At 35.6% G+C, this 12,007-nt stretch overlaps 1 protein-coding gene across 3 annotated transcripts in view; it reads left to right on the top strand.

Moving 5' to 3' along the window:
* The window catches only part of adarb1b (adenosine deaminase RNA specific B1b), a 157,152-nt gene that overhangs the window by 138,733 nt on the left and 6,412 nt on the right, over positions 1-12,007 (top strand). For all 3 annotated transcript variants that reach the window (XM_081369203.1, XM_081369205.1, XM_081369204.1), the window contains 4 exons: positions 3,714-3,828; positions 4,162-4,330; positions 5,339-5,490; positions 5,958-6,126. In XM_081369203.1, the coding sequence (XP_081225329.1) occupies positions 3,714-3,828; positions 4,162-4,330; positions 5,339-5,490; positions 5,958-6,126 (605 nt within the window). The remainder of the gene's footprint in view (positions 1-3,713; positions 3,829-4,161; positions 4,331-5,338; positions 5,491-5,957; positions 6,127-12,007) is intronic.

Genomic DNA, 12,007 nt, shown 5'->3' with positions numbered 1-12,007 from the left:
ATTCTAACATTAAAAACAGCTAGACATAACACAACATAGGCACATCTATTCCCATGTGTCATAAATGGCCTTTAACCTTTTTGTTTATTCACCAATCTTTTTGAAAAATACTTAAATTATTTATAGCTCGCTATGCAGCGGTATAGTAATGGTTTATTTATACCCTAGATATAGGCAGGCCGAAACTGGTAAAGAAATATTGTACAAGAAGATTGCATTAGTTATAGTTTAATAAAAGTTATAGAATATTTTCACAAGCACTCCGCAGAAACTACTTTAATGTTGAATCTCATTTAAACCTTTTCTTGTACTGTGGCTTCCTTTAACTCGCACATCAGACTGTCTGATAAAGTCTTGATTGTATCTGATGGGTAAAAATCTGATAAATAAAAGACTGGTCTTTCACATCTCAAAATGTTTCATTTAAGTTTCTGATCCATTTAAGTTTATCGGAGATCATCGTCTAAGCCTTTATGCCGGGATGCACAAAGCAGGCACGTTATGGCCATCTTCATTAGGAACAAAGCCTAATGGAAATGAAGATGGACTCTGTTAAACATTGGGATGGATTTTGTGATTTAGCTTAAAAAAAAACCTTCTTTTAACCTTTTTGCTGATATATATATATGACATGAAAGTGTAAATGTCTTTATATATGAATTAAGTTATTGTTTTGTCATTATATGTACCTACATAACACATAATAATTTAGTTCATACATTTTAATATCTATATTTTTTTTAAATTGCCATGTTGAGACTGAGCATTTTTTAGTTTTTCAAACAAACAAAATCTAAAAAGATGCACTTAATTGGCCTGAACTGATTTATTTGGTTAAAATCAAATTTCCAGCTCCTAATAACATTGTAACTTTGGACCTTTAGGTAATTTTAATGGTCAAATAAAAAGCGTGTTAAAGCATTATGGTATTCACAATATTTTTTTAATGTCGTGTCTCTAGCAGAGCGTTGTGAATATGTCATGCATATTCAATATTTTGCGCACCCCTACCAGTGAAACAACACATTGAGCCGAAATGACCAACGATTGGCGTTTGTGTGAGAAGACGTCTATTTACACATTTCTAAAATCCTCTGTTAATCCTGCTTTTGAGATAAGGCCAGGCCTGGAAGCGACCCAATCTTAATTAACATCTTCCTCTGAACCGTGTCAAAACAAGAACATTTTGTTTCAGCCTGCCCACTACCTGTCCACTAAAGAGCAGTCCTGTCAGCCACATGTTTTGTCTCTGATGCTGATTGCTCTTGGGCCGTCTGTCTCTGTGACACATACAGCACCATGAATGCAAGACCCCATTATCCATTCCTAATCCGATACCCACAAATTTAACATGCCGTCAATATGAGACCAGAGGCCGGATAGGTGTATTTGTTTCAACCAGATGGCAAGAGGTTAAATAGACTCTCGTCACGGGACAACTGATCGCTTTAGTTTTTCCTTCACTCGTGTGCCGATACGTACCGACCTTACATCAGGGATGGAAGGTTGAATATTATAGGCCATTACGGCCGTCTTAATTAGGAGCAAAGCCTAGTGGAAACGAAGATGGGCTCTGTTAACACATTGGGATGGATTGTATGATTTAACAAAAAATATATTTTTTGTCGATATTCTATCATAAAAGGACATTATATTGTGATATAATTTGTGATACCATTACTTTTAAAAATTACTTTAACTAATTAGCTCTTAAAATCATAAATTATGTATAAAATTTCCTATGTAATAATTTTATTATATAATATTATGGTTAATTTTTGAACCTTATAAAAAATTATATAAAATTACTTTTACAGTTATTTGCATCAAATACTTTTATTAATTTATTATATTAATAAATTAAATTATATTTTATTAATTTATCATATTAATTCGTGATTTATTAATCGTCAATAGGTGGCGACAAGTAACTGTCTTAATGAGTCATTCAGTCACTCATTCAAACGGTTGATTCTTTCCGGAACGAAGCGAGTGGCCGTCTTTATGAAAGTGTCGTTGAATCAACTGCTCACTCGATTCGTTACAAACCGCAGATTCATTCAGTAACGAAACACCGCTGTGTTGCTCAGAGACGCACAACAGTTCTGCTGTGGCTTTGTCTGGAACTATTTTCATTGGCGAAATTTGGCAGAAACAGACAATGTTGTGTCTAAAGTGTAACACACTTTAAAACTGTTGTATAAAATCAATATCACATTTGCAATCATGCAGATATTTGGAAAAACAGCAGTTTTGCTCATGATATTGCTAAATTATAAGGCTTTTTTTTTGCCCTCATATATCTTGCATTTTAACTGCATTCTAATAGGCTTCATAACACAGTCAGTTGTTGCCCTTCATCATGTTCTTAACTAAAGTGCATGTAATGTAAGATGACCTACAGGTCTGAGCCAGGGCGATGTGCGTTAATTATTTGAGCGCATAATTTTTTCCATAATTAATCGCAGCAATTTAACATGTTAAATCTCTAAAACAGCTAAATTTAGATTTATTTTTTATTTTATATATTAAGTATTTTACATTTTATATAGCATTTGGTAGTTTAATAAATTGCAAAAGGCCACGTCGTCATGATTAATCACTATTAATTTAGCATTTCTATTGAAAACATTCTCAAGAATGTTATTTGTTAATTTGTTAGCCTCCTTTTTTCCACTTTCTTTGTTTCCTAGTCTGCTCTACTGTGAAATCTGCGTCTAGTTGGCCAGTGATTTTTCTGTCATCTGTCCCCAGGCGCTAATGGGAAATGAAAGCAAATAAAGATGATGGTGGTAACTAGTGTGTTTTATCATAAGAATAAAACGCAGCCTTCTGTTCAGTGGGAGATTTCTCTGTCTCCTGATAATGTATCGGGATGCTCCACTTTAAAACTCCCATTAGCCGTCTCCGACTGAGTGACTCTGAAGTATTTGGGAAGCAGTGTTAGACTAATGTCTCTAACTCGTGCCCATTCGGCCATTGATTTTTCCTTGGCATAATCATTTTCCAGCATATTAAGGAATGTGAAGTGGAGGGCACTGTTAACGGAAAGGAATCACCGAGGTGCCTGAAGGGTTTCGATGAAATATTGATATTATATTGCAGCAGCGGAAGGTGAATCTGAGGTCTACGGTAAATTCTGCTTTACAGTCATCCATAGAGGGAAGGGTCAATTGAGTGGGATTTAATTTAGATGCGTTCCATTACAAATCAGTATAATTGTATAGACTATTTTGTGTTGAAACTGTACTTTTAATCTCAAATATTTCTGAGTGGAAAAGCATATTCAACAAGGAAAAATTTGATTTTATCCATCAGGAATTGATTGGATCATGAGAAGTGTGTATTACATGTCGAAGGGGAGAGGATAAAAAGGGGGAGGATGACTTAATGTTGAATTTAGTCATGAAGTCAGTACTGTTTTCGGTAGCACTTTATTTTACAGTCCCGTTCCCCATGTACATGCTATGTACTTATTATAGTAAATGGGTAATAACAAGGCACTAATCCTGAACCTACCCCTAAACTTAACCTTAACCCATGTAGTTACCTTATATTACCCAGTACTTTCTTAGGGAAGTACATGTAAGTGCACGTAGTGTAAAATAAAGTGCAGCCCTGTTTTCAGTATTGCTTGTCTGCCCGTAGCGGATGCGTGTTCATGTATTACTGATGTTAGCGTTGAAGTCTGACGCCTGTATGCTCTTTACCAGGTTCTTGCAGATGCCGTTTCTCGTCTGGTAGTGGACAAATTCAGCGAGCTCACTGACAACTTCACGTCTCCACACGCACGGCGGAAAGTTCTGGCGGGTGTTGTCATGACAACAGGTAGAGTTCTTGGAACTGAGAACAAGTTCTTGTTCAGAAATGGTCCCATTTTAAATAAATGTAAAAAGCAAATATGTTTTTTTTTTTGCTTCCAAATGGCTCTAAGACAGTTCTTTACAAGTAATCCATCAAAAAGACTCAAACTCATTAGTAATCTTTATGAATCAGCCTAATGAATTACTTACTGACTGCTTTAATGGTCTTTCGTGTACTTGAAATTGTCAACTTTTACTAATACTAAAAATTCAAAAAAGATATTCCCAGACTTGTGTTGTGTGATTTTTGTTGGTTCAGTTGTCAGTCCTGGTATGTCTCCACCTGTTTTGAACACAGGCACTGATGTCAAGGACGCTCAGGTCATCTGCGTCTCCACGGGAACCAAGTGTATAAACGGCGAGTATATGAGCGACCGCGGCCTGGCGCTCAACGACTGTCACGCTGAAATCATTGCTCGTCGCTCCCTGATCAGGTATCTCTACATGCAGCTGGAGCACTTCTTAAGGTGAGACGCCGCCTTTACTCTCTTGCATGTCTCTGTACGTCTCATTTGTCATCATAGCATGATGGATGATGTTTAGTCTAGCAGAAAGGGAAATTAAATTCATAAACAGGTTTTAATTTAACATCTTGTTATAGTAGACAGTTTTAGATAGAGATGCAAAATGAATAGTGATTAATCATGACGTGGCCTTTTGCAATTTATTAAACACCAAATGCTAAATAAATGTTAAATATAAATATATAATATAAATATATATTTAAAATATAATAATAATAACGAAATGTTAGTATGGATATATTTGCATGTATTTAATTAATCAGTGTTTGGTGGTTTTATTATAATAATAATTGTTATTATTAATATTATTATTATTATTATATATTTAGCATTTATACATTAGACGCGATATAGTATTTTATTTATTAAACCACCAAATGTAAAGAAAAAAATATATATATGAAAATATATTGAAAAAATTTATCAATAAGATATATAAAATAAAAACAAAAATGTACAAAATAAAATTGATTAAACCACCAAATGCTTTGATGTAATAAAAAATGAAATGTATATTCATTTATATATATGTTAATTAAAATATTTTGAAAAAATATTTGTAATCTATAATATATACAAAAAAAATATGTAAAGAGAAAGAGTGATAAAATTATGTAATCTATAATAAAATTATGTATATATTTACATTTTTTTTTTTTGTATTATTATTATTTAATATTACGTTTTTATATCTAATTCAAGTGGACTGAGTTCCAAAAAAAGAGTATGTGAGATATATATGTAATATATATATATATATATATATATATATATATATATACTGACCACATCTTTAAATGTTTAGAATCTTGGAGTTCAAATTGCAGTCACAATATGTCAAAATAATTGCAATATGATCATGCAAGTATGCATGCATTGTATGTATTTGTACATGACAAAAAAAACTTTGGAGAAAAATGTGATTTTTCTATTGTTTCTCTCTGAATTTAGCAACAATAAAGAGGAGCACCAAAAGTCCATATTCACGCAGTGTGACAAACGTGGCTTCCGGCTGAAAGACAACGTCCAGTTTCATCTTTACATCAGCACATCGCCCTGTGGAGACGCTCGGATCTTCTCTCCTCACGAGGCGGGCGTAGAGGGTGAAACTGAGTCTTTATTCAATCAAACTGTTCAGTCCTTTATACGTGATCTAGCGGGAGGTGGATGAGGACGTTAGTTTACTCAAACACTTGTTGGAAATGAATGATCAAAACTGAATAGTTGTGTTCAATTAAGATCAGGATGGGCCCTCTTATGATCAGGTCGCATTTCATTATAATTTCACTTTACTGTCTGTCTGGCTGCATTTCAAAAACAAATTTCATCAGTGTTTTTAATTAGCTGGCTTTGTCGACTCCTCTTGTGAACTGATTAATTCTGCTCTTGAGTGTTGCTTTATAGACCATACAATTATTCAGCTGAAGCAAAACATACAATTACTTCTTTAACTTATTGTTATTGGTTGATTAAATGTGTTGATTAGTTGAAGTAGATTTAACATTTTCAGAAACACTGCATGGAAGTGCCCCTCTTTCCTTTAAAATGTTTGTTTAACTGTTCTCCTCAGACCAGGGTGACAGACACCCCAACAGGAAGGCAAGGGGCCAACTGAGAACCAAGATCGAGTCTGGAGAGGGAACCATCCCGGTGCGCACGAGTAACACCATACAGACATGGGACGGAGTTCTGCAGGGGGAGCGGCTGCTTACGATGTCATGCAGTGACAAAATCGCAAGGTAGTTGGTAGCATGTAAACACACATGTACATATGAGCCCTGTTCTAAAACCTAGTGAGCTGACTTGCTGTCTGCTGCCTACATAGACATGATGCTCAGCAACAACACTAAAAGAATCCCAGCTGCTGTTTTAAGGATTTCCAGTAATGTTTTGCACTTCATGTCATCAAGTGTTAATGATGTTTTTAGCTGTTAGTTCTTACATTATAGCTAATAAGTGTAAAAAAAAAAAGGTTATATATATATATATATATATATATATATATATATATATATATATATATATACACACTCACCTAAAGGATTATTAGGAACACCTGTTTAATTTCTCATTAATGCAATTATCTAATCAACCAATCACATGGCAGTTGCTTCAATGCATTTAGTGGTGTGGTCCTGGTCAAGACAATCTCCTGAACTCCAAACTGAATGTCAGAATGGGAAAGAAAGGTGATTTTAAGCAATTTTGAGCGTGGCATGGTTGTTGGTGCCAGACGGGCCGGTCTGAGTATTTCACAATCTGCTCAGTTACTGGGATTTTCACACACAACCATTTCTAGGATTTACAAAGAATGGTGTGAAAAGGGAAAAGCATCCAGTATGCGGCAGTCCTGTGGGCGAAAATGCCTTGTTGATGCTAGAGGTCAGAGGAGAATGGGCCGACTGATTCAAGCTGATAGAAGAGCAACTTTGACAGAAATAACCACTCGTTACAACCGAGGTATGCAGCAAAGCATTTGTGAAGCCACAACACACACAACCTTGAGGCGGATGGGCTACAACAGCAGAAGACCCCACCGGGTACCACTCATCTCCACTACAAATAGGAAAAAGAGGCTACAATTTGCACGAGCTCACCAAAATTGGACAGTTGAAGACTGGAAAAATGTTGCCTGGTCTGATGAGGCTCGATTTCTGTTGAGACATTCAGATGGTAGAGTCAGAATTTGGCGTAAACAGAATGAGAACATGGATCCATCATGCCTTGTTACCACTGTGCAGGCTGGTGGTGGTGGTGTAATGGTGTGGGGGATGTTTTCTTGGCACACTTTAGGCCCCTTAGTGCCAATTGGGCATCGTTTAAATGCCACGGCCTACCTGAGCATTGTTTCTGACCATGTCCATCCCTTTATGACCACCATGTACCCATCCTCTGATGGCTACTTCCAGCAGGATAATGCACCATGTCACAAAGCTCGAATCATTTCAAGTTGGTTTCTTGAACATGAAAATGAGTTCACTGTACTAAAATGGTCACAGTCACCAGATCTCAACCCAATAGAGCATCTTTGGGATGTGGTGGAATGGGAGCTTCGTGCCCTGGATGTGCATCCCACAAATCTCCATCAACTGCAAGATGCTATCCTATCAATATGGGCCAACATTTCTAAAGAATGCTTTCAGCACCTTGTTGAATCAGTGCCACGTAGAATTAAGGCAGTTCTGAAGGCGAAAGGGGGTCAAACACAGTATTAGTATGGTGTTCCTAATAATCCTTTAGGTGAGTGTGTGTGTGTGTGTGTGTATGTATATATATATATATATATATATATATATATATATATATATATATATATATATATATATATAATATGAAATAATTTCATGAAAAGTAGAAATTGCACTTACAAAAATGATGTTTAATGTATATAAATCTGTGAATAAGCCCCTGGGGCGCCCTATTGTAGCTTCCAATGAATGTTTACTGGAACCTATATCACAGTATGTAGATCGTACCTTAAGATCTTTGGTTGAACATCTCCCCTCATATTTAAAATAAACTGGTGATTTCTTGATGCAATTATCTGTATTAATATGGAAGGGATATGTGGTTGATGTATGTTGTATCTTTAGGGGCTCCAGACATATTTTCGATGAATTCGTTGAGTATTTGAATAATATAGTGGATTCTATTAAGTTCAATGTGGAAATTGATTCCCATTCTGTTGTTTTCCTTGATACTAGGGTTATATTTGAATCCGGTACGTTATCGACCTCTTTATATTCCAAACCAACGGATAAAAATAGTATTCTCCATGCAGCAAGCGCTCATCCTCAGTATATACTTAAGTGTGATCCAGTGGGCGAGAGTCCCGCCTCTTTTTTCATATTATAGAGCGAGAAACATTAGAGACTATTTGGTCAAATCCAACACCTTCATAAAGACTAGTCCTGATGGACGTATAATCAAGGACACTGGTTTATTTCCCTGTCTTAAGTGCACGGCATGAAGACACTTCCGTAGAAGGTGTTTTTCCATTTGTAGTAGCGTAATGAACCATACATATAAGATTAAACAATTTGTTACATGCGCATCTACCAATGTGATTTATCTATTATCTTTTCCATGCGACAAACAATACGTAGATTTCCGATATCGGAAATAAAAAGTATGTTGTAGCCATTTCAGTACATTTATTTGGTTTCATTTTTTTTTATTACAATTTTATGATATTATTTAGTTGTTTTGTTTTAATTTGATTTGTTAATTAAGAAAGGAAATATCGAAAATTGGATACATCATAAAGGGCGTGAAAATGGATTGAATTCAAAATGTCGGGAGATATGGAGTGGGTCTGAGACGATTTTTGACCACTTCATAAGTTTTTTTCGTTTTGTATAATTTGTACCTTAATTTCATTCGATGTTTTGTAAATCAATTATCTGGATTTAAATAAGAAGAAAACAAACAACGCTTGGTGGAATGAAGTGCGTATCAAAACACAAGCCCACTACCATGCTTCCGCGGCCTTGAGAAAAGGCCGAAACACAGTACATACTAATAACCATATAAAATACTTTTCTTTCTTTCTTTTGCTATTTTACAAAATAAGAAAATATTCCAACTCTCTTCACTGAGCTCATCACAATGCATTCTGGGGTGTCCTTGTCTGTAAAGGATGTAATGTTGCATTAATATTTGGCCATAATGAGCATAAATTCCTGCCTGCTTTGCTTCTATGATATATATGTTAAAAGTTGCTGCCTAGTTAAGCATCCCTCTAAGTTCTGGAGTGAAGGTATTGTCAGCCCTCTTCATTAGAATAATAGACAGCTCAGCAAAAGCAGTAGTCTGGAACCTTCTGGTTAATCTCACTGCACAGGGTAGACGCTGTACCTGTCACCGTCGGGAAGAGAACAAGGGCTTTGAGAATTTAATTGCTCTTTGGCTATTACCGGACTTCATAATTGACAGGGAAAGAGGTGCATGGGTTCAACATTACTATAACCCTAGTTAAATAAAGAAGACAGTATTATCAGAATAGGAGGGAGCATTCATTTATCCTGTGGGGTCAATGTGGCGATGCGTCTGTCCCTGCCGCCCAGCAGCTGTGAGCTAAGAGATAAGAACATGTCAGAGACAGCTGTGACCAGAGAGCACAGGTCCTGTCTCTGCTAATGAGAGAATACCCAGTGTGCATCTCCACCTCAACACACACACACTTTAACTGTCACTCTGCAGTACGTTTATATCAACCTCATCCTGCAGTCTACTTTTTTTAATTGTACTTTAATTTTTTAATTAATTTTATTTATTTAGTTTTGTTATTTTTATTATTTTAGAACCCAATTGAAACTACAAAACTTTTGTTTGTTTTTTGTTTTTTAATTATTAATTTTTTAGGGCTGTCATTTTAACATATTAATTTGGTACGATTAATTATGGGGAAAAATAATGTGTTAAAATGATTAATGCACTACGCCCCGGCCCAGACCTGTACATCATCTTAAATAACATGCACTTTAGTTATGAACATGATGCAGGGCAACAATTGACTGTGTGATGAAGCCTATTAGAATGCATTTAAAATGCCACTAAAATTCAAGATATGAGGGCAAAAATGCCCCTCTATTTGTTTTTGTTTATTTATATCACATGATATAGTTTAGCAATATCACACAATATTGTCTGTTTTTTCTCAATTTCGCCAATGAAAATAGTTACAAACAAAGCCACAGGAGAACTGTTGTGCATCTCTGAGCAACACAGTAGTGTTTCATTGATGAATTAAGGCCCTTTCACACCGGATGCGTAACGAAAAAGCGAAACGAAAAAGCGAATAGTTTGTTTGCGAATAGTTAGCGTCAAAACCATTCACATCAGCCGCGACGCGAATTTGCGGCGTCTGTGACGTTCAGAGAGCTTCAACATTCCAAAACTTTCGCGCCGACAGCTGAGAAAACATGGACATCATCATCATCATCATCATCCAGTGAAGACGAGCTTTTCATTTTCTTTAAAAGACAGAAAAGAAGGTTTTGGGTGCACCCAATCTTAAAGAACAGAGAGTCTGAAGGGGAGTATGCTAATGTGCACAGTTTTTTTTGCGTCTTCAACTAAACACAGTGCATTTTGTAATGTCACTACACATTTACATGTAACACACGAAGTAAGTAAGTTAAAATCATTCGACTAGAAACTGTAGATATCACACAAAAGAATGTATAGTATACTAAAAGCAGCCCTAAATAGTCTCACATGTTCAAAGTAAACACGGTCTCTGTCTCTATCTTTGACGATAATAGTGTTAGCTTTCTATCCCAAATGTAGTTTAGCCTGCTAGCCTGCACAGCACAGGACTATACAACGACTAAAACTATCACACAACATACTCACAGTCGTGATAACCGAGTTGGTTGGCAATGCTACGCCACACATTGTCTTTCAAATCGTTGTCCTTGTAGTATATGATTGGCTGAAGCCTTTTCTGTCGCCGCAAAAGTTTTAAAAAAATCGACATCGAAGCAAAAAAAAAATAAGTCGTTTTTTCGCCGCAACAGATTCGCGTTTGGTGTGGAAGCACTCATTACACAAACAGCTGATCAAAAAATAAAACCATCGCGCGAATTATTCGTGCGTCAAAATCGCATCCAGTGTGAAAGGGCCTTTAATCTGCATTTTTTAACAAATTGGGTTTAATTGGTCAGTTGATTCAGTGACACTTTCATAAAGAAGGCCACTTGCTTCGTTCCGGAATGAATCAGCCGTTGGAATGAATCGGTTGAATGAATGATTGAATGACTCATCATTAAGACAGTAAGGCCACATATACATTACATGATTCAAGTAATGTAAATGTAATGGAAACATGGATTCTGATATCCTCATTCATATGTGGAACATCCTTTTCGACCCAAGCTTTTCCGGGTCAGTACGTCTACCTTGTGTCGTTTCTCCAAAAGTATAGTGTAAATACAGATATCGGATATGGGTCACTTGTAAAAGATGTAAGATGGTCGTCAAAAAAAATCAGAAATAGCCAACAAATCGGAATTTGGCATCAAGACCTGCAGTGTAAATACGAACTAAATTGCCACCACCTAATGGATGTTTTAGTTTCAGATTTAGAGTATCATTTAATTATTTTTATTCATATTCATGCCACCTCTGAGCTGCATTAAACATTCTGTGTAAATGTACTTAAATGCCAGTTCAGCTTCTGGGAAAAAAAAATGTATTGCCACATTGTAGCCTTTAAATGTTTGTGTAATAAATTAAATGTTAGATCAAAATACTTCTTTATAAAGCTACTTTTTGTAATGTCTATTGAATGTTTTTCTCATCTAACACAATAATGACTTTAAATGATCTATTTGGGGGATTGATTTGGGTTAATTCAATTGATTAATCTGCTTATGTTATTAATTAGATTAAAAAAATATAATCACTTGATAGCCCTATATTTTTTTTTGGTTGTCATACTAAAGGAGATAATAACAAAATATGTTATTCACTGAAGATTGTGTGTTTATATAGCTTTTTAATGATTTTTTTTTTTAACAATGTTGATGTCCCTGGGTTAACCTTAACACATTTAGTATTAATGTCTATATACAATGCATCAGTTGAAGTATTGAACTATAGAGAGACAATAAACCT

This window comes from Scardinius erythrophthalmus (assembly GCF_964197995.2).
Source record: "Scardinius erythrophthalmus genome assembly, chromosome: 6".
Lineage (NCBI taxonomy): Eukaryota > Metazoa > Chordata > Actinopteri > Cypriniformes > Leuciscidae > Scardinius > Scardinius erythrophthalmus.
This window is presented reverse-complemented; position numbering and strand designations above follow the sequence as displayed.